Here is a 24,227-nt window from a genome sequence, read left to right as displayed (position 1 = left end):
AACGCGGTATCTCCAGTTTACCACCACTTATTTCATGCTACACTAGTGCCCTGATAACTGAGCTCGTAACAGGACTCCTGAAATGCTGGGATCAAGAAACAGATTAATATTTATTCAGTATAATTGTATGTTACGTGCATTTTATTTGGGGGTGGGGGGCTGCATGGGACAGGTAGAGAACACAGGTTTCAGTGTTAGACCTGGTTTTGAATCTCACAAGGACACTTATGAGCACTGGGACCGTGGGTAAACCATACGACATCTCCCTAAGCTTCAGTTTCCTCGTAGATAAAATGGAGATAACATCCAGCTTTAGGAGATGTTGCCAAGATTAAGTGAGACCACGAACATATGTAAAATACCAGCATAGTGCCTGGCTCTAAAGAATTCACTCAATAAATAGTGGCTATTATTAATCCTAATGTCTTCTTTCCTGTTCTCGGGAAATCAGGAAGTCATGTGTTCATTACATGTATCTACTGCTTTACTTCCGTTTCTCCGTAGCTCTTTAATAGAACATTTCATTCATGCGAGGATCACATCCCCCAACAGGGACAGAGCATAGAAAGGTTACTGTGGATTCTCAACACTGGATTATTTAAATTTGAAGAAGAAAAGGAATGTTTTCACAAAAACTGTTTCTTTACCCCTACCCTTGGGGAAACAAAGTTTCAAAGTCCCAAAAATGGTTATAAATTACCCAAAGCTCCTACTGCTTTTAGATCTTTGAATACTTTTATTATTACTTTTATACAAGTAAAATATTAGCACATTTTTGTAAAAATTTAGATACTGAAAAAGGTAGACTTCTTTGACCCTCTTCTACTCTTTGCCAATTCAATCTGGGTCTTCTCCTAGAAGGAACTTCAGTTAAGGGTTTTGTATCCATCCTTCCTAAACTAGTTCTCTGCATTTATATGCATATGTATGAGTATGTATGCGTATGTGCAACTCTGTGCTTTTACATAAATTGCATTGCAATGTACAAATGTTTTGTACTCAAATTGTTTTTGCTCAAAAATATGTCTTAAAGATCATTCTGTGTTAGTATTTAATTTACCTTAACCTCTTTTAAACTGCTGCGCAGTATTCAATATCATGATTTATTATACTTTAACCATTCCTTTCTTGATAGGCACATAATTTCTCTTTGTATTTTTTATTACTAGAAAAGCACTGCAATAAACATCATTCTGCATACTTCCCTTTGGACGTATGTAATTGCTAGGTTATAGGCTAGATGAAGTTTATTTCAGGCTTTTAAATTCAATTTGTTTATTTTTGAATATGATTCAAATTTTAAAGTCAATACAAGTATAGAGTGAATAGTATTTCTCTCATCCTAGTTTTCCCAAGTACCCACTTCTCCCCATCCACAGGCAGTTACTATTATCCATCTTTCAGAGTTTTTTTTTTTTTTTTTTTTAGAAACATAGGTTATTATTACACCTTTGATGCATAAAGGGTAGTACTCTATGCATATCATTCAGCATCTTGTTTTATTTCCTGAATGATCTATATTGCATAGACTTGCATGTAGCAATGTAGGGAACTTCCAAATTTTTTTGACAGAGATATACAATATTCCAGAGATTGGATGTACCATGTTTATGTAACCATTTCCCAATTGATAGATATTTGGCTGTTTTCAATGTTTAGCTAGTACATCTATTCTACAATGAGCACTACTGTATATAGGCCATTTTACACAGATGCCAGTATTTTTAGGAGAGCAACTGTTGATTTGTTTTTATGGTGAGCTGTTGATCACTTTCTGTACACATTTAGAACTCTTCATATATTAGAAAGATATACATACTTTCCCATTGTCTGTGATATAATTTCCAAATATTTTTAAGTTCACTGTATGTCTTTTGACTTTGCTTAAAATCTTTTTCTATGCAAAAGGTTTTTTGTTTTTGTTGTTTTGCTTAGAGAAGTATACATATTTTATTATGTAGTTAAGTATAAATATGCATCATAAAACTTTAAGGCATATGTATTGAGTTTCTGGTTTAAAATTTCAGCTTTTCTACAGTGTCTTTGTGTGGTCTGGTCTGGATTTTATCATCTTTTAATTCTATATTTTACATTTTGAAACAATCTCAAATTTATAATAGAAATGCAAGAACAGTACAAAGCACATTTAAAAAAATATTTTGAGAGTAAATTGTTCACGTGATACCCTTCACTTCCAAATATTATAGTGTACTTTTTATAAATAAGTATATTCTCCTACATAATTATAATATAGTCATAAAAATCAGGAAATTAACATTGGTATAATACTACCATCCAACTCTAAGCCCCCATTCACATTTTACCAATTTTTCTAATGATTCTTTTTTTATTTTAATTTTTAGTTACAGTTTGCATACAGTATTAGTTTCAAGTGTACAGCATAGTGGTTAGATAATCATATACTTTACAAAGTGTTCCCCCCAAATATTTCCAGTACCCACCTGGCACCAAACAGAACTATTACAATATTATTGACTATAATCCCTATGCTATACTTTACATTCCGGTAACTATCTTGTAACTACCAATTTGTCCTTCTTAATCCCTTCACCTTTTCACCCAGCCCCCAATTCCCTTCCCTTCTGGCAACCATCAGTCTGCTCTCTGTATCTATGATATCTATGAGTCTGTTTCAATCTTGTTGGTTAATTTTTTTTGTTCTTTAGATTCCACATACAAATGAAATCATATGGTATTTGTCTTTCTCTGATGACCTATTTCTTTTTTTATTTCCTTTTTTAAAAATATTGTTGAGCCCTAGCCAGTTTGGCTCAGCGATTAGAGCATCGGTCTGTGGTCCAGAGAGACCCGGGTTCGGTTCCCGCTAAGGGCACGTACCTTGGTTGCAGTTTGTCCCCGGCCCTGGTTTGGTCATGTGGTTGGCAACCACTCGATGTGTCCCTTTCACGTCGATGTTTCTCTCTCTCTCTCTCTCTCTCTCTCTCTCTCTCTCCCCCCCCCCCCCCCAATCTGAACAAAAAATGGAAAAATGTCCTCGGGTGAGAATAAAATATATATATATAAAACACATGTCCCTCCTTTCGCCCCCCACTCACTGACACCCTCCTCCCTGCTCCAGCCCTATCCCCTGCCTTCACTTCACTGTTGCCTGTGTCCATTACTCATGCATAAATGCATGTAGGTTCTTTACTTTAGCTCTTCCTGCCCCCCCCCCCCACTCCTTTCCTCTGAAGTTTGTCAGTCTGTTCCCTACTTCCATGTCTCTGGATCTATTTTGTTTGTCTGACTGACTTATTTCGATGAACATAATACCCTCTAGGTCCACCCATGCTATAGCAAATGGTAAGATTTCTTTCTTTTTTATGGCCACATAGTATCCCATTGTATAAATATACCACCACTTTTTTGTCCACTTTTCTATTGATGGGCACTTGGATTTCTCCATATCATGGCTATTGTAAATAACACTGCAATGAACATAGAGGTGAATGTGAATGTATTATTTAAAATCGGTGTTTCGGGTTTCTTCAGATATATTCCTCACAGTGGCTCTGGGTTATAAGGCTATAACACCTTTAATTTTTTTAAGTAACTCCATACTGCTTTCCACAGTGGCTGTACCAATCTGTATTCCTACCAACAGTGCACAAGGGTCCCCCCTTCTCCACATTCTTACTAACACTTGTTGTTTATTGATTTATTGATGGTAGCCATTCCGACAGGTATAAGGTGATATCTCGTTCTGGTTTTAATTTGCATTTTTCTGATGATTAGTCATGTTGAGCATCTTTTCATATGTCTATTGGGCATCTGTATATCTGCTTTGAAAAAGTTTTTTTTTTATTTTTAAATAAATAAAGTTAAGCATATTTTTATCAAGGTTGAGTTTTCAAATTTTTATTTTAAAATTAGGCTTCTGAATTCTGTCTTTTCTCTTAGCATTATCATGGTTTATTTTTCTTCTTCATTTAAAATATTAATCCATTTGTAATTTATCCTGGTGGAAGGAATGAGGTATGAATCCTTTTTTCTCCCCAAATAGTTACTCATTTGCCCCAAGACTGTACATTGAATAGCCTACCTTTGACCCACCAGTTTACATACCACTTTATTATCTAATAAATCCCTTTTGCAATTAATTTTAGTTCTGGACTTCCTATTCTATTCCATCAGTCTATTGTGTGATCTGTGTGCCAATGACACATTTTTTAAAATTATTGACAATTTACAACACATTTAATATCCAGCAGAACTAATTCTCCCTCATATTTTCTTCGGAATGATCCCAGCTATTATTTTCCCATCTAAACTTTACATCCAATTTTTCTAGTTTAAAAGAAAAAAAAAATCTTGATAGTTATATAATTTCATGATAAATTTATATTTTAAGAAAGATCATTGACATATTTATGGTCTTGAGTTTTCCTATGAAAGAATATGGTATGTCTATTCATATCTTCAATCTTTTGTTTGTGTTTGTCTAGAGAATTGTAAAGTTTTCTTTATAAAGATACTGTGTATAGTTATTAATGTAGGTTATAATATTACCCGATTATTTCCTTTTATGTTGCTTTTGTAAGTGGCGTCTTTCATTTAAAATATTTTCTGACTATTGTTTTAAAGTTAAAAGGCTGATGGTTTCTGTGTGTACACCTTACTTCCTCACTGAATCTTTGTTAGTCTTTCAGCTGGTTTCTCTTAAGTTTCCAACTGTCAAATCAAATAAAATTCATTTGTAAATATGATCATTTTGTCATATGTGTTCCATTTTCATGTCTGTATTTTCTTTCTCTTATCTAATTACATTGTTCAATATTTCCAGTAAAACATTAAATAGTAGTGGTGATCACATACATTATGTTGTTCTTATTTTAATAGAAATAACTCTGTGTTTGCCCATTAAGTTTGACACTGGCATTGTACTAAGATGGATAGCTTTGTATCATATTAAGGAAGTATACCTCTACTTTTGTATGCTTTTTATCAAGAATGATTTATTAAATTTGGCCAAAGCCCTTTCAGCATCTACAAAATTACACCTTTCATCTTGAGCTCTATTAAAACAATTCAATAAATAAATGGAAATCCTAATACTGAAACTTCATTGCATATTGAGAATAAATGTCACTTGGTCATAATGTTTTCATCTGCTGTTAATGCTGTTGGATGTTGTTTATAATTACTTTAGGTTTTTCATATATATTCATAATTTAAAAGAGTATGCAGTTATTGTCTCTGAAATCTTATCAATTTTTATATAAAATGTTTTATGCACTTCATAAAGAAAATTTGGACGAACTTATTTATCTGTGCTCTGGAACAGTTGAAACAAATTTGGAATTTTCCCAGCTTTCAAGGGCTCACAAGACCAAAGTATGTACATTTCTTCCCAGCTCCACAAAAAGCAAAGTCAGCTTGATATCAGTCACGGTAGGAATATTCATGTCACAGAAACTGGTAAACACTACAGAGCAGGGTTTTTGTTTATTTGTGTTTGTTTGTTTGTTTGTTTGTTTTGCAGAGAATCGGTTATTTAAACATTTAACAGAGTACTGCTAAACCATTTTCTCTCCTAACATGTGATAAAATTTCCATGTAAAACTACCTAAACTTTGTGCTTGGGGGGAGGGGGGTGATAGGTGTTTATGAGCTTTATTTTGCCTCTGGAAATCAATCTGTTCCAATTTCCTATCTCTCTGGAATCCGTTTTGTGGAATTACATTTTTTTAAAAAATTGTCCACTTGATTTAGACTTTCAGATATTTGCACAGAGGTAAACTAAGTTAGTTCTCATGATTCTTTTCATTTTCTCTTGTTTCTATGGCTTTCCATTTTTTAAAATGTTGTATATTTGCATTTTCCTTGATTAGATCACTGATTTATCTTTTGGATTATTTATTATAATTTTTTGTTTTATACATCACCAATATCTGGTTTTAGCTTTAATAATTCATGTCTTGCCCTGGCCGGTTTGGCTCAGCGGTTAGAGCGTCGGCCTGTGGTCTGGAGAGACCCGGGTTTGGTTCCCGCTAAGGGCATGTACTTCGGTTGCAGTTTGTCCCCGGCCCTGGTTGGTCGTGCAGGTGGCAGCCACTCGATGTGTCCCTTCACGTCGATGTTTCTCTCTCTCTCTCTCCCTTCCTCTCTCTCCCTCCTGCTCTATCTGTACAAAAAATGGAAAAATATCCTCAGGTGAGGATAAAAATAAATAAATAAATAATTCATGTCTTTTGGCTTATTTAGCTGAGTGGATTTTGAATCAGATGTTTAATTTATCTTTTTCACATTTTTTTAATTAAAATTTTTATATATATAAAGCTGTTTTCCTCTGAGAATGGCCTTACATCTATGGGTTCTAGTAGGTAATCGTTTCATTACCGGACTTCTCTGGCTCTTCCACAGTTTGGGCTTGTATGTTATGTTTGACTTGAGATTTAAGAGTATTAGAAAAGTTCCGGGGAGCTCAGTCTTCTGCAATCTAATTTTGTTATTAATTTTTAGTTTTATTACATTGTGACCTGAGAGTTTTTGTACTACTTCTATTCCCTGAAATGTATTGAAATTCTGTTTGTGACCCAGTATATTATTATTTAGAAGGTTGTATTTGCCAAAATGATCAGAACAATATTTCTGGTCCCCTATGCTCTTCCAGAACTTTGCACTCCCCATCCAAAGGTGGAGTCTATTTTCCCTCCCCCGACACCTGGGCAGAATTTTTGTGACTACCTTGATAAATAAAATGGAGCTAAAGCAGGTCATAATAGTTAATATAACTTTTGCCTGGCTCTTATTCTAGGGCCTCTTGCCCTTATAACTCAGCCACTATGCTACGAGGAAGGCCTTGGTAGCCTACAAAGGAAGACCACATGGAAAGGAACTGAGGCCCCCAGCTGATAGCTATCATCAGTCACCAGGCATGTGAGTATATAATTTTTCAAATGATTCTAGCTCCCCAGTTTCAATTCTTCTGAGGCCTCAAATATTATAGAGCAGAGAGAAGTAATTTCCACTGTCCTCTTTTGGAATTCCTGACCCACGGCATCTGTGGACATGGTAAGTGTCTTGTGCCGGGAGGCCTCCTGAAGCTGGTCATACATGATGAAACGCTTATTTATTTTGGGCTGGGATTGACCTCTGCAATCCTCTCCTTCTGTCCATCTGTCCTCTCCTTCTGGTCCACATACTTCCTGATCAGCAGCAGTACCCTTTGTCTTCCAGTTAGTAAGGGTATGAGGTGGCTTTTCCCCACATAGGGAGTAGTATAATATGTTTCTATCATTTCTGCTAGCACCTTCAGTGGCTTCCTGACTCAGTCCCAGTGAGTGGCCTACAAGATGCTAGAAGTTCTGGCCTCTGCTAGCATTCTGACTTCCATCTGCATTCCTCCTCCACCCTCTCCTTCCCCTGCTGAAGGTGTACCTTAGCCACACCTGCCTCCCGACGCCCCATGTACGCCGGGCACCCTCCTGCCTCAAGACCTTCCACTTGCTCTTTCCTCTGCCTGGACGACTTCCCCTCGCATAGTCTCCGGTTTCCATCTCTCACCCCCTTCAGGTGACTACTCCAATGCCACTGCCCTGGTTCCTTCTCTATCAAGTCTCAAATGACCAATACGCATTCCCTTCTGTTTTCATCATAATACTTATTTCTCACATGCTATATGACTTATATTTTTTATTTTAGTTATTGATCCTTTCAGTAGAATATAAGCTTTGAAGGCAAACATTTTGTCTGGTTTCTTCTTCTCCTAACCCTGATGTTTGAAAGCGTGTTTGGCACATATTGTATGTGCTCAGTAGGTATTTTTTTCTATCAGTACATTTCTGGGGATTCAGAGGAGGAAGAAGAGGCAGCTGTGGAGCGTGTTCATCGTGCTATCTTAGTTTACCAGTACTTGACAATTTCCCACGTACTCCAGCATTCACAGCCCTGCCTGCCCTATTCTCCAGGGAACCTTGGCCATTTGATTTACAGACTGGATGAAGTGAGTTCTCGAAAGATTCCAAGGAAGCAATGAAGAAAAAAAAAAAATTAGACACAAAAGGAGAAGCTCTCTCTTGAGAAAACAAATTTGTGGGAGAGGATGGTTATATGGGTTTCTTTAATCAAAACCAAAGCAAGAAGAAAGGGACTGCATCTTATCCTCTCTGACTCTCCTTGATTTGGGAGAAACTGATGAGGTAGAGCAAGATACAAAGGGATAAAGAACTAATCCATAAGAGAGAAGACTGTTTTATTGTTCTTACACAGATGTCTGTCCTTACAACACAAGATTTTTTTTCTTTAGGGGGAGGGTGGGAACGGGGGTAAAACGGCCATTTAAATTGGGCTCTCCAGGCAGGCCGTGTTTTGGAATTAGTGCTGCATTATTTTCCTGGCTCCCCACCCCCTCCTGTCTCTTAGTTGAGAAACATTTGCGCTGGGACAGTGCACAGGGTTTGCATTAGCATCCCTGAGGATAGAACTTTGACCCCACACACTAAGGAAGCAACAAATGGAAAATTCCAACTTGCTGTACTCTTTTATTTTCATGCTAATGTTTCTGCAGAAAATATTTAAAGAAACAGATGCACAAGAATAATAAGGAGTGGAGGACTAAGAATTCCTCTGTCAACACTGGAGTGTTTTTCCAGGATGGTCTTGTATCTGTGCTTGTAGAAGCCCAGAGAGGTCAAGGTGAAACTCGGGTTACAGTTTATGAAAAAGTTGGGCTAGCACTGACAGAGAGAACCCTGGGTCTGGGTTTCATATCCTGACTGGACTTGAAAGTTGTCTAAGTTATTTCATTTTCTTCAGGCTACACTGTTCAACTCTCAGGACAGACGAGCACATCCTCAGTAGAAGGCCTTGGGGAGTGGGGATCCCTTAGTCTTCCGCCACAGCCCACACCCGCAGAATTCAACGGTACTCATCCTTTCTTAGATCCGACCGAAACGGCACCCACCGTACTTCCAGCCCCTGGCTACTTCCCTTGTATTCTGTGTAACAAGAAAAACTTATCTTTTTCTTAGAATAACTTCATCCTGATTATAAATCCTCAAGTGACGACATGACAGATTATACATTCTGCAGAGCCAAATAGTCTCAACCTTCTTCTCTTAATATGCAAACAAAAGTTATATTTTACTTCAGCAGAAGCATACGTCACAGAGGAGAAGCTAACTGGAGACAGAATAATCATCTATCACCCCTGCTTTGAGGCTACTTTTCACACACACTCCACCTAGACAGTGGCCAGAAATTCAACAAGAACTCCACGTGGTCTGTCCTCAAGTTCTGGTTCACACTCTCAGGGAGAGCCCCTCTAGCTTTGTTAGCCACAGATGGTTCCATTCCAGTGGTGGCCTTAGAGAGGTTACAGTCCAAGTTCATAGGGGCAACCTTGGGTGGAAATGTATGAGCGGAGAGATAGAGATGGAAGATGTGTTTTGAAACTCAATTTCTGTATCAAGCACACATTTTTCTTCTCGGTTTGTGGGTTTATATGCGGTGACTAGGGGAAACAGCTCTTAAACATTTGGAAGTAGTAGAGGGGGGCAATGGGAGATAAATGGGGGGACATCTGGAATATGCTCAACAATGAAGATTTTTAAAAAGCAGGAAAAAAACACAACATTTGAAAGTAGAGGGTGGGCAGTAAAGCCCTTTCTTTACACCTGAATGAAGACAACTCAGCAGTGGCCACTCCCGAGTGACTGACAAACCCGGGTTCTCCTCCCACCTGCCCCTTCACTTCCGTCCTGGCTTTCGCCTGAGGCTGACTCAATCCTCCGTCCTCCGCACTCCTGCCTCTAGCTTGGCGGCTGCTTTCTATGGCCCTCTAGCTAGGCCCTTACTTCTCCACGTAGACGGCAGGGTTCCTGCAGGCAGAGCCCGCCGCTCTCTCTGCCTCTCCACGGCCCCGCGCAGGGCTCCTCTCGAAGAAGCACGGTTGGGTAACTGATGGAAGAGACAGAGACAGGCCCCTGCTGCAACCCGAAGCATATGGAATTCTGACTAAGAGAAGTAAAAAGTCAAAATGCCCCAAACCACACCCTTTGTAAAGTACACACATTCCAACAAATCCAAGTTTATTGGAAAAGTAACAGCCCTCTCCCCCAACCAGCCGAACTAAACATTTCATTAGAACGGACAGAGAAGCAGGGCAGTGAATGTTCACGGCTGGGAGGGGAGCTGGGAGAGCAGGCTCGCGAGCAGGTGTCCCCTCGCTCAGTTTCAATCCACGGGCAGCCAACAACGTCATCGCTTGGCCTTCTTGAGCTCACCGACAGGCCATTTTTCATGATTTTACCATTTCTGGCCAAATGCAAACTTTTTAATTAAGTGTACCACATGATTCCAGATGTTTGTTTATTTGTTCCAAAAAGGTTGTAAAATCTCTGCATTGGGAAAACCCGTGGCAGGGCCAAGGCTTTCCACCAGAGGCAGGGAAGCGAACGAGCTGGGGAAGCCGAGACCGGGTGGTGAACGCGGGGCAGATCTCTCCGGATCCTAATCCAGACAAACAGTACTGGCTTCACTAGCTCTCCTTTCAGAAACCCAAGGTTCAAGAATAAAACACATTGGGCACTTACTAGTTTCTAAAAGAATGTAGCTCATCTTGAGCCAAAGACGAAGAGAACACATTTTTGTGGCTGCTTTGCCTGCCTATTGTATGTTTGTTTCTGTTGCCATGAGCTCCGCTATTTAAATCCCAGAAGTCTTCCACTTAGTAGACAAGATTACAGCCTCTGCATGAGGGGTCGGGGAGAATCTTGCAAGGGAGGATGTGAGAGAGGGGATGAAGCACAGACCACAGCTTCCCACACACCTTGCCAGCTTCCTTGAGCCTTGTGCTCTCTGGTGCACTCTATCCCTAAGTATAAGTCATTAAGTCGTTCTGTTGCATTTGCTACAGAACGTTGCTCTGTAGCAAGTGCAGTGTTTACTTCCCTTATCCTCGGTTCCCCCAGCCAGCCAGAAACTGCAGGCCTGTGTCATCAAACACTAGATTATTTCTACATTAGCCTAACTGATACTGGGCTCTAAATTTTGGTTTCAAAAGCCAACATCAGAAATACTTTAAAAACACGGGGAGTTAAAACATTGACTGACCATTTTCTCTGATGCCCAAGCCAGGGAGAACCTGCAACCGAACCATCAGCAATCTCGTGTAGCGTCTCCACAGTGGCCACGAGCTTCCCTCTACAGCGCCCCACCCCCACTCCACTGGCAGTGTCCTGGCCCCAGCTGTCTTCCCCATCTGTGGCTCGGTTGTTTCCTTAATTACCTTAGCCAGAAACATGCTCTTTGAAGGCAAGAGCCGTAGTCACATAGACTGGTGTCAAGAAATCAAAAGCTTCTAAAACTGAAACAAACTTTCACGCCATCCCACAGTGGCGTCCTCAGATCCAGGCCCTTTGTTCCCAATACCCCTGCATACTGCTTACAGGTTAATAATCCCCAGTACAGCTTTAAATCAAGTCAAGATGTTCCTGGTTGTTCAAAGATTGTCATAATGTAAACCTGCCCTACCTAAGTGACCTTATTTCTGACTTTTTAAAAATTGGGTCCCTGCCTCCAGTCAGTTCTCTCTGTTCTTACCCCTGTGCTTCTTCTTGACCCACTGCCTTTGTATGGAATGTCCTTTTGCCCTCCACCTACCCATGCCCTACATGTTCTTCAAAGCTCTTCTAGCCTTTGCTGATTCCCGTCTTTCCTAAATGCCCACAGCATTTACACCAATTTTACCAAGTAAGGCAACTCTTAATTATATAATGCATAATACCTTGTTTGATTGGCATAACTTCATTTTTGCTATCTCCTCGATGAAACCCCAAATTCCCAAAAGACAGATACCATGCCCTGTTTCTGAATTCTTTGCAAACCTCAACATATGCCTCGTACACAGTGGATACTAAATAAAGACATGCTGGAGGAGACCTTGAATGCCGGTGCTCAGAGCAATACTTATCATTTCAGGAGTTACGTTTGCCCAATGGGAGGGATAAGAAACAGGCCATGCTCACACTTCAAGACATTTAGAATCTCCAACCCTGTCAATCGCAGACCCTCCGTCTTTTTAAGGCAGAGAGACATGTTTTAATACTTTTTTTAATTCACTGTCTGTTGGAGGAAGGGTTATTCTTTTTACTGCTCATCCTACAGAAGTAATGTGTGTTACTGTTGGGGGGGGGGCAGGGGAGGCAGTGGGTGATTCTATTTTTCCCTCCTTACTTAGCTTCTGAAACAGAAGAACCAAATTCCTAGCCCCTCTGTGTGCATGAGTACACCACAGTCCTGCCCAGAGTAGAAATGAAGCAATCCCGGAGACTGCAAATGAAAGATCATCCGTGAAGAAAAAGGATAGGAAATGGACTTCTGTGGATTTCAAATGCTTAAAGGAGGTTGCTTGAAGTTCCGGCTAGAGCCCATGCCAGTCTCGGTAATAGTCTAACAGATTAATCCATCTTCAGATTCCACTCGGCTTGCTCTTCCATCACTGCCACCTTCCCAGACAGCGCGCATGCACATCTATCTATATATGTGCAGAAGTTTTAATCTACACCACCCTCCATTCCAATCCACCCAGCCTGTTCAGTACAGAGTGGAGCTATTGACCCTGCAAAGCAGTAGGGAGATGAATTTGATGACCCAGACTGGAGTTTTTAAACCATTTCAGCAAGGTCTAGAATCAAAGGAAAGTACAATTTATTCAGCACTTAGTAAAGTCCTTTCACTTTGGAACAGAATACACACAGAAAATAGACTCCCACTGCCACGTAGATAAAATAAACCTGTCAACCACCACTGTCAAATCACTAGTCACCTCGATGAAATAAAAGAAACTTCAGCATTTCTTAGCATCTGAGAGTTCCAACAAGATTATAAGCCCATAAAAGCATTATGAAGAAAACTAAAGTAATGGGTTCTGTTGAAAATGTCATCAGAGAAAAGTGTTTTACATAATTAGAAAATGCTAATAATAGCTCTGCTCAAGAAACCAACAGACTCTTCGCACCGCCCCCACCTCCTCATACACAGCCAGGGCAAAGCCATAACGTAAAGTCTGAAAGAAGGTATCTTCGGAAAGGGACCAGCACCAAGGTGGGTCTGTCTTAACATCATCTAGAATGTGCAGGTTCTTGACTTCACGCAGGGAATATTTCACAATGCAAGTCCAGGTGGTTTTGAGGGTACACTTATTAAAGCTGGTGATAGTGAAACAAGGAAGGAATTAGGATAGAAGAAATAAGAAGAGAGAGCCTAGGTGGTGCTGCTTTGACCTTCCAGAAATGTTATAGATAAAAGTGAGCCACATAGGGCTGCATGGACTCACTGGGAACTAAAAGTCACAGTGATAGGAATTAGCCAAAGCAAGGCTGCTATCAGCTCATTGAAAAGTCAGAGAAAAGGCGGGCCTTGGAGACAGGTTCAGGGGGTTAGCCTGGGATGAGCTGCCACTGCCTGCTGCTTCCCTAGTTGCAAGTCTCACAGGACCTTAGAGTTTAGGAGAAAGAGCGCAAAGGTAAATGCCCGAGAAAAGGAAGGGTATGGGTGTGCTCCAAGGAGGGCATGCATTGGCTTCCTTTATCTTGAGGGTTTTCATCTATCTCCTAAAGGTGGAAATTTTAAAGGAGGTCTCAGGGGAAGATCTCAATAGAATATTCATCAGCTTTCCAAGTATGTCCTTCAATATGCTGATTCATCAAAATGAGTGTACAGAGGGGTAAGGGTCGTTCTCTGTCAGTTCCACCTTCAAAGAATGTCACAGAAGAGGGACTGAGACCAAGGCGGGTCCCCCTCAGCATGGTTAGAGTATGTAAACCATCTGCTCCTAAGTGTCTTTGGTTAGGGAAGATAAGGCCTTGAGGTTTATTATCTGGCTGTAAATTGCTTGGCTATTTGTTCAGCTATCCAGCTATCTGTCTCAGTTTCCCCATTCCACTTGCCAAGAAATTTTCCTGGCTTCTTACTATCCTGCCTCAAAGGGAACCACTCATTTGGCAGGACCTGCACATGAAGTGTGTCCCCCATCAGGAGGGAGGCCAGGCCTTCCTTGCCAAATGCAATTGTAATTTGTCATGTTCTACCCCCTTTCTCTGTCTCCTCCTCCTCCTCCTCCTCCCCTGCCTCCTCACAGCTTTTATACAAGTTCCATAGGAAAAGTGGAATCCATCATGTTTCTATGAACATTCAGTGAACCAGTGGTGATTTTTGAGGAATCACTTGATGGTTATCTCCCTTGAAAGACTATAGTTAACATTTGAACAACCAAAGTTTGGACTGCGCAGTCAACTCATAAAAAACTTTTTTTCAATAAATACATACAGGTCCGGCCTGTGTGGTTCAGTGGTTGAGTGTTGACCCGCGCACCAAGAGGTCGCCAGTTTGATTCTGGGTCAGGGCACATGCCCAGGTTGTGGGCCTAATCCCCAGTGGGGGGCATGCAAGAGGCAGCCAATTGATGTTCTCCCTCATCAATGTTCCTATTTCTCTCTCCCTCTCTCTCTAAAATCAATAAACAAAATTAAAAAAAAAAAAAATACATACATACATAAAGTATTGTAAATGTATTTTCTCTTCCTTATGGTTTTCCTAAAAAATTCCTTTCTCTAGCTTACTTTATTGTAAGAATACAGTATATAATACATATAGCATTCAAAATATGTGTTCATCAACTGTGTGTCTTATCAGTAAGGCTCCCAGTCAACAATGGCCTATTAGTAGTTAAGTTTGAGGGGAGTCAAAAGCTATAAGCAGATATTTGACAATGCAGGGGGTCGGCAGCACTAGCCCCTGTGCTGTTCAAGGGTCAATTGTAATAAAAATGTTCCAGATGATGGAGGCAACATATAAGCCATGCTGCCTTAGTCACAGGGTCTGCTCTCAAGTGAGGCTACCTGGCAAGGGCCCCCAAACCGTCAGATTGCTTATTCCATCTTTTTAATTGGTCATTGAGAACCAACAAGCAATAGGCGAAAAGATTTACTGATGCCGAACTATGAAGATAACCTAAATAAATACATCTATTTTCCTTGAGTTTTTGCTATTATTCTGTGTAGATTTTGTTATAATGATCAAACTTATTTAGCTTTCACATAAGCTATGGTTAACATGACAAGATGGTAGGAATATAAAAAATAGAAAATGTTTTCAAAATTGGCTGAGAGAGACAGACTGCTTCCAAATCCTATAAGCCTAAAACAAATTGTAATGAACAGTTTGGTTATCAAGCAGCCACATCTTGAGACCTCCCGAAAGTATTCACTGTTGGCACGCAGTTTTTCTGGCTAACATCTCCCCATCCCAAACATCATTGTCTCTATTGCTACATCTTCACATGCACCCACTTAATTTTCTCCTTATTTGTTTCACTTTGGCTTATTTAAATACCTGAAGCAAAACCCTTTGTATTTATGGCTTCTGTGAAAAATGCATTTTATGGTATCGCAGGCTAAAACTGTTTAAAAAATAAAAATAAAAAAACACCCGCAGTTTTTCTTTCTGTCTTTTTCTTCTCTTTTGAATAGCACACATTGAGCTGCTTCATGGAGATATACAGAAAAATCAATTTCTAAACATAAAATGCAATTCCCATTATGGAAACTGCGAACAATAACTAATTATGATAAGTTGCTATGTAAATCACTCTGTGACAGTCCTAGCAATCAATTTCAAACACAAATAGACCAAACCCCTTGCTGGAGAAGAGGATGAGCACCTAACAACTGTGTCAATAAAAATAATGGCTACGTTGCCAAGGATGAATAGAAACGGGATGGTTATCATCTCCAAGCAAGTTTTCATAGCAGATTTCCTCTTGGTTTCTGGTTTTCTTTCTTTTATACATTTAAAGTCCAATGCTTGATATGACAAGCTAACTATGGCCCATCTTCAAGACTGTCATGCAATGGGAAAACTTTAATAATTTGAAGATTTTCACTGGGCTTGCATTACTTGGCAAAATGAGTGTGCAAATAAACTGGAATGGGACCTTGAACGCGATGGCGGTTGGTGAGGCAGGGTTACGGCAGATGCGCCGGACTGTCTGTTTGAACCAGGTGCCACCACCACCTTCTCTGAGGTCTTCCCTCTTGGCACAGGACTCTCGGTTAGAGCGGGCCAAAGAGATACTGGGTGTGGTTTGGAAATCCAGAGAGAATGTGTGGATCATCCTAATGTCTGAAGCAGTATCCAAGTGAACTTCTTAAGAATCACCCCCATTGTTGCTGCAGAGTAGAAATTCAGTAGGAGATTCCCAGGGGTTCCTGAGATACCCAAGAACTTCAGCCAGCTCCTGTGAATTATCAGAGTCTGAGACTCCAGGTGTCAGCTTCCCTGACTTAGCCCAACCCTGAAGGTGTAAGTCGCCCATTCCTTGCATTAAAACCTTCATAATTGGAATATACAATGTGTCTTCTATTTTCCCTGTCTGAATTCAGACTGATACCATAGCATTTCACTCTTTGGTTTCTCAAAGTTTCTGTTCCAGAATTTGTAGATGTGTAATTTAAAAGAAGGGTCGGAGAGGGGCGTACCCGGCAATTATTTTACAGAAGTAGGCAAGGGTGCCGCACTCTCTGCGGCCGGAGCACAGCCAGGGGCACCCACCTGGCGGTGGGCATTCCAGGCCGTGCCTCTCCCTGTCCTTTCTCTCCCCTTCCCTCCAGCACAGCGCTACGGTTAGCCCTGCGTTTGCTTCATATGTCCTGTGTAAAGGACAAATGTCAGGGGTGGCCTGGGAATCAAGGACGGGGAACTTCCATCTTTGCCTTGGCTTGGTTGCTGAGTGACTCAGTCTCTCCTAGGGATTCTCGGTGTCTTCCTCTGTTAAATGGGAATAATAATATTTCCACTTTATAGAGTGGTCTTAAGGATGATAGTCTGTGCTCTAAATAGAAATATCTTCCCAAAAGACACAATGGTCTATATAAATGCAAATTCTACTTCTAACAGTCACCAGAAAAAGAGTGGAAATATGGGGCTTGCAGAGGAGTATGTCCTATGCACACAGCATATTTAGAGCCGTTTCTCCAATGAACATTTCAACACTCTTCATGCTGTGGATACCATATAGCATGTAGGACATAGACTGCCACTGGGCAGCAGCTGAGACCACTGACACAGCCCGCATCCCCATACTCTGAAGACATGCTCAGACCTGGAGCAGAATTCTCAGAGAGATTCGGGTGGACCATTCTCAAACCATATCGATGCCACAAGGTACATCAGGCCGAGCGTTCAGGCCCCTCTTTGAGAGCTTCTGTTCCAGTAAAACAGTTCCATTGGTTGCTTCCATAGGTCTTATCCCCTTTCTACTATCAAAACACCCGAGTTTAAAAACAATGGATTTAAAATAATTATCTACTTGAAAGTTATTCAATGTGGCTAAATGCTGTCTGGCAGCGAATCAATCATCACCCATAATATCTGGGTTTCTGAGAGCAACAGAGCTGTGTTCTGAGGTCCAGGAGGCTGGCCATTCTCTTTGGTATGTGCTCACCCCCAAAGGAAGATGGGTCTCTTTTCTCAGATGCAGTCAAGCTACCTTGCAGAGGTATCTAAGTTACTGATTTTCTCCTGGTTTCTATCACTGATAGTTTACTGAACAAATCTTCACTGAACTCTCATTAAGTAGGAGGTACTGCAGATACAGTGGTCAGCAAATAGACAAATCTCCTCCACTCCTCCCAAGAGCTTCAAGCCGAGGAAGACAGTCCCTGAAAAGGTAAACCCAACCTAATTCAAATGTGTAGGGTGAAATCAGGGGATCCTCCTTGGAGCTGTGGTATTTATGTTGATACCTGAAGAATGAGTAGGAGTCAGTGATGTAAAAGGGAAGAAAGGTTCGGATCTGTGCTGCCCCTCAGGGAGCTCTCATTTCTGAGCAGTTCAAGATATACATTTCCCTGACCTCTGCCACACAAAGCAGAATATGAACAATTGCATCAAGGAAATAGAAACAGACATTAAAAGTACCTCAAGAGGGAGAAAATCAAAACAGAAGATGAGAAAACATTTCATTCAGGAAGCCGAAGTACTGCACCCACGACACTCCCTGTGTATACGGATCACCTGTAAGTTACAGATGGAAGAGTCGCCTGTCTCCTGATCATTATCCTGGGCCCAGACTGTTCTTGCATTTGAATCTAGAGCCCTTAGGACATGAATCTTGGGCCCATTATTCTTGACATTGGAAGTTACATAAAAGGACAAGTAAAGGAAAAATGGCATGTGTTGGAAAATAGCAATTTCCGCATGAACTACTGTCTGCTAGTTTGTGTACTTGTTGGTGCGGAATGAAAAGAAATTGGGAACTGGATGAATAAAAAATTATTTGCAAATAGAACTTGCACTTAAGGTTTCATAGATCAAGTTTCAGACATCAGGGAGGATTTCACCTGGGAGAGAATTGATGTAATCTGCCTTCGCAATGTGAACGTACCTCTCTGGGTAAATGTGTGTGAACTGTTTCCATGAGGGTATTAATAAATGACACTCAGATAGCTTGACAACTTATATAATCAGAAATTTAGAATAATTTCTTTAACTTAAATATATGTAATGACACTGAGTGGTTTCATTCTGGGTGCCAAAAATATATGGCTTTCCCCACTGGTCATTGTACAATTCATGCCAAGCTGAAATATATCAGTCTCATCTTTTCCCTACATAGATCAGTCCAATAATAATCCAGCCTTAATGAGCTTCTTTGCCTCTCTCTTTGCAGGTGTCCTTGGAACCATAGACCCCAAAGCCCTGGCCACTATTTCATGATGCTAACTTGCTTTATCCACCATCGAGTCATCAGCACCGATCAGGCAGCAAGTGCAATAAATGTATAGAAATATTCCTCAGGAAAATCAAGACATCTGTTGTTATCTCCATTGAAAGAACATTTTTCCCACTGATGTTGTCACCCAAGAGCACCTATTTTCGCTCTAAGCCTTAGGTATTTTTTCATATTCCAAAGTATGAAAGATATTCCAAAATATCTTCAAAACTTATTTTTGTACATTCCATCTCTTTAAGGTTCAGATTTATTATTTTACTGTTACAATGACAGATGATCTTTATCTTCTTCATGATCAACATGTATCTGATCGTGTCCTTCTGTTGTGACATCTTATTGTCATGGACATGGCCACTTCTGCAAGTGGTCTTGAGGGTTCCAAGACGCAGTGTCTTCACCAGGTTATACACAGAAAAATCACCTTCATTCAAATGTAAGAAACCAATGAATAAACCTATGATGATATCATGCTAGGGTTAATTTGTTATTCTTTCTAGCTTAGGTAATATTATTTGCCTAGGGGAATTTTTAAAAAGTCTCTGAAGGGTTATGCTCAAAGCCTTCATAAGGAGATTTAGTGAAGGAGACCTATTCATGCCTCTCAAACTATAACATATTAGCAGCAATTCATTCTACCTAACTTTGGGCAAAATTGATTTTTCACAAAATGTTCATGTAATTAAATCACAGATGGACCCTAATAGAACCAACATGCATTTAAATGTAGAAAACGTCTACTGTGCCCAGACATCAAAGAGGCGACACAAGCCCAAGTCGCTCCGATTGGAACCCGGGATTACTCTCTGGGTCATTTCCTGTGGAAGGGCGCCATGTCCCCAGACCCACCTCTTCCTGCAGGACCAGCCCCACCACTTTCTGGGCATCTCTACAGCCTTTCCTCCTACCCTCCAACCCTGCAGCCACAACTAGGAAACGTGGCAGCAGTCACAACGAGGCTAAAACGGGGTAAACGATTACACCGCATGGCCTCTTCCTGTCCCAACTAATTTCTACAAAGGGGATCACATAGTCCTTGGCCTAAGCAGCCAGCTTAGAAATAAGACATTTTTAAATTATATTCCATACCGACTCTAGAGATGGCAATAGTAATTCAAGGCTTTGGAAAAACTGGGGAAGCTAAATTAATGTTTCGGGGATCAGAGAATTCAGGGAAAAGTACAGATTGATTTTCTTCAATATTTCCAGGCAAATTGAAATTCCTTTTAGCTGTAATACAGACTTCATTTATTTTTAAATTACAGATTACAACTATTATACTCCCAAACAATGATACTTTTACAAATACTAGCTGGTTTCCTTATTTCTCTTCATTCCTTTTGCTGGAGGTAATTATTTTAGTAATTTTTAAGTGCTATGATCTCTTTAGTTAAAGAAAAAAATCATAAAAGTATATTATACCATGGATTTATTTGCCTTCCCAGTAGACTGCCACTAAATTCTATTTAATATGAGTTCGAGTCGCTCAGGCTGACAGGTACGGTTTTCTCATCAAGGACTGAAAAGCACTGTGTTCTTGCTAAAGCACAGAGGCAGCCTTCAGGAGCCCAGACTGTGCACGGCCAGCGACCTCCCTGTACCAGGAGAGCAATGAAAAGCGGAGGTCCTACCTTGGTGACTGGTGAGTTCCCTGGAAGCCGACGGCAGGGGTGTGTAGTGGCACTCGGGAGAGGCATCGACACTGTCCCCGGAAGCCTGCGTGATAAAAGCAAATGTCAGGGTGAGGCAACAGCACACTAAATACCTCTGTTTACCAAACATGTCCCCTCGGGATCTGGGTTTGCGGAAAACATTACGGACTCTTCTCAGGAAGCAAGAGTGGTCTGTGTTGAGATAACATACTAGAGTGCGGGGTGGACCACGAAGCTTTGAGGAGCCGCAGTACAGCTGGGGGGCTCTGGGAGAAGGGGCTCTTTGTTTGCTGAACTGAACTGAAGAAAAGGACGGACAGAGAGATTGAGCGCAGGGGATGGTGCAGATTTGGATTTCTGTCATCAACCTTCTCCCAGTAATTCCCTCGGATGACCAACTGTGAGTAGATTTCTATGGAAACCAGTGAAGAGGCTGAGTTTTGCCTCCAGGGTAGATGGCAAAACTGGTTTCCGTGGACCCCAGTGGCTTGGAGACAAAGATGAAAGCATAAGGCTCCACAGTATGAAGCGATCATGCCGAAGGATAGAAGCCACTGCAGCCGTGCAATGGGGGTGCTGGCCGGTTTAACCAGTGCTCAGGAACCCAAGTGAAATCGGAATATAATGGTTAGCAACAAAACATTGCCATTCCAAGTCCTATAAGAAAATGGTATGAAATATGTCTGTGAATTGTCCACAAACAACTTTTTAACCCTCAGACTCTATATATGGTGACTCAGTTGCTAACTCTCTCTTTGCCCTACTCTACACCCAAGAGGACTCAGGCAGAAAGAAAGGACCAGTGCTGTGACGTCAGGTGTCACTCAGAACCATGTCACTCAGAGTGCGGCTCCTTACAGGAAAAGTATCACCACTGCAACTCTTATTGAGACTTTTGAATCAAATGCTACTTTTTTTTTTTTTTTAATATCTGAAAAAGAACATCTGCTAGGATCAAAATCCTAAGCTTACAACCTTTCCAAGCTTCATGAAAGTGTAAATTTCATTAATGCTACATTTTTCTTTCTGGAATAGGAAATACATTCTATGGGATATATTTGCCCTGCTAGGAGCAGGCCTTTTCTCCAAAGAGATTATCTACATTATAGGAATCAAAACTAAGTAGGAGATTAGACCTACTTGCTAGGAAAAACCCTTTAAAGCCTGTTTCTGACATTTGAGATGTTTGATTAAGCAGCTTTCGGTGGAGACTTATATACAGAATTCTGAATGGTGCGAGATCAGAAGCTCTATCCCTTAGGTAGAGACAGATTCCAGGTAGCATTACTTCACTCCAGCTCCAAGGGAAATATGTGATGTTTAAACTTGATTCAAGGGTATTGGGTCCAGAAAGATAAAAGTTCAGTCACCAAGAAAAATGTTTTAAAAGTAGATAAGACTTGCTAGGTACTACATCATTAGATATTTAGGATGGCAATGATATAAAAGAGTCAGAAATGAGATTCAAATTCAAATACTAGAGTCTCCATGTGTTTCTCCATTTGGCATTCAAGGTCTCCTGTTCTGCATGTGACAAATGAGACATACAACAGTGTTCTACAAACGGCATCTATTCACATACTTGAGGCAGGACGTATGGGATGGGGTATGGAGGCTGTCTTTCCACAGATCCACCACACTTCCTTTGTAAGAGGGAAGAGCTTCTTCCTCTGCCAATGTTGCTGCTCCACCTCATCGCTAAAAAAGCCTAAAATTCCAATATGAATCTTAGATTGCTATATTGTGATATTGCTTAGTACTTTTAATCTCAATTTGGGCTGTTGACAATTTAATGACAGCTTTTCCTGAAATTACTGGAAGAAACTACCTTTCAGCAAATACCTCTGACTGGGCAAAACATTAGAGTTTTGTAACCAAGAGTAAAATAGCTATTTAGTTTTATTTCCAATTGTAGTCAAAGCAAAAATTGTGCGGCGTGAGTTCTGCCTTGCAGTCGTCATTCTATGCCAGCATTTAATTACTTCCCTGCTCAGTGTCCACTTATAAACTCAAGTCACAGAAAAGAATCCAGGAAAGAACAATTTTGCCATCTATGTCTTTTGGTGGGACTTTCATGGCTGGATACTTATAAAAATGATCACCAATCAAGACTCTACCATGTCTCGCCCTGGCCGGTTTGGCTCAGCGGTTAGAGTGTTGGCCTGTGGTCCAGAGAGACCCAGGTTCAGTTCCCACTAAGGGCACGTACCTCCGTTGCAGTTTGTCCCTGGCCCTGGTTGGGTCATGTGAGAGGCAGCCACTCAATGTGTCCCTTTCACGTAGATATTTCTCTCTTTCTCTCTCTCTCTCTTCCTCCTTCCCACTCTATCTGAACAAAAAATGGAACAATGTCCTTGGGTGAGGATTAAAAAAAAACCACAAAACTCTATCATGTCTTTGACTTGGCTTTTATCAGAATGAAGCCCATGTAACCTTTTCAATAGCGATATACACACTTGATCTCTGAATATTATGCATAGAAGCATGATTCAGAAGAGCACAATTATCACATAGGAGAAATGGACAAGACAATGTCTTAAAGGTGTATGCTGCCTGCCCAAGAATAAGGAACCCCCCCCCCAAAACCAAAGCAGTATACCCCCAGTATAGCAAGTATGAGATCATAGAAACATAGGTGGAGCGATGTAAATCATTTCCTCCCTGGATTAAGATATGCCTAAAGTGAGAACAGAGAAATTTGGGTAAATTTGAATCTTCAAAACTACAAATACTCTCAAACCTTTGAGTCCTTTTCAAATTTCCTAATTACCGATGGCAAGAATTATACTTTTATGTTTTACTTTTTAAATCACTCCTGGTAGAAGATATTTATACCATCTACAATAAAAGATCAGTATCCAGAGCACATATGCCCCTCAGTAAATTACAATAGAAAAATGGACAAAGGAAGTGCCAGGCCATTCAAAGAAGAGAAAACCTGAACAGTCCGTAAATAAAAAAGACGTCAAATTCACTAGGACTCAAAGCGATGAACATTTAAACAACGAGATAGTGTCCCCGCCCGTCTCCTTGTCATCATGGCAGACATTTAAATCTCCACAGGTGCTACAGAGAATGAAAGGAAACAAACTCCTGTCTTCTTGGTCTTTGCCAGTGGGAATGTGCACTGGTTCAAATACACTGGAGAGTAAGTTAGCAGCAATATGTATAGAATTGAACATTGGTACAGCAATTCCATCTAAAATATATACACTATGGAAAGTTTCACTCAGGTCTGTAAGGTGGAACATAAAACAGTGTTTACTGCAGCATTATTTATAACAGAAAAAATTGGAAATAATTCAAATGTCTGTCAATGAGGAAAGTGAATAAATAAAATGTACATCCAAATGCTGGAATCATATTTAGTATTTAAGAGCAATGAACCTGATTTATCTATCTCAATCTGAGGAGGTCTGAAAATGTAATACAGAGTGAAAATGCAAGTTGGGAAATGATAAATGCACTATAATATTATTTATGTAAATATGTAGCCTTTGATCTCATGTGTTTATGTAAACATCTAAAAATTATAAAAGTTATACATTAAATTTGTGAAAATGGTTGGTTCTGCCAGTGATCAGAGTTAATGAAATGGAGGGGGGGGGCTTCTATTTTCTATATAAGGTTTATTTACTTCTATTTAGAGATGACTTGAAACAAATATGACAAAATATTAGAAAATTACAAAAATTTTAAAACTTTTCTATATTTTTGAAATTTCTCAAATTTAAACACAAAAATTCAAGGAAAAAAAAGACTCCTTTCTGATCCATAAGTCCTATATTGACATGAACCCATAATTAGAGGAAAATTTTCTC

General features: G+C 40.3%; 1 protein-coding gene across 2 annotated transcripts in view; it reads right to left on the bottom strand.

The window, feature by feature from the left end:
* The window catches only part of LRMDA (leucine rich melanocyte differentiation associated), a 1,094,111-nt gene that overhangs the window by 206,620 nt on the left and 863,264 nt on the right, over positions 1–24,227 (bottom strand). For both annotated transcript variants that reach the window (XM_036264919.1, XM_036264920.1), the window contains exon 6: positions 20,386–20,470. In XM_036264919.1, coding sequence (XP_036120812.1) covers positions 20,386–20,470 — 85 coding nt within the window. The remainder of the gene's footprint in view (positions 1–20,385; positions 20,471–24,227) is intronic.

Source organism: Molossus molossus, unplaced genomic scaffold (assembly GCF_014108415.1).
Source record: "Molossus molossus isolate mMolMol1 unplaced genomic scaffold, mMolMol1.p scaffold_m16_p_17, whole genome shotgun sequence".
Lineage (NCBI taxonomy): Eukaryota > Metazoa > Chordata > Mammalia > Chiroptera > Molossidae > Molossus > Molossus molossus.
This window is presented reverse-complemented; position numbering and strand designations above follow the sequence as displayed.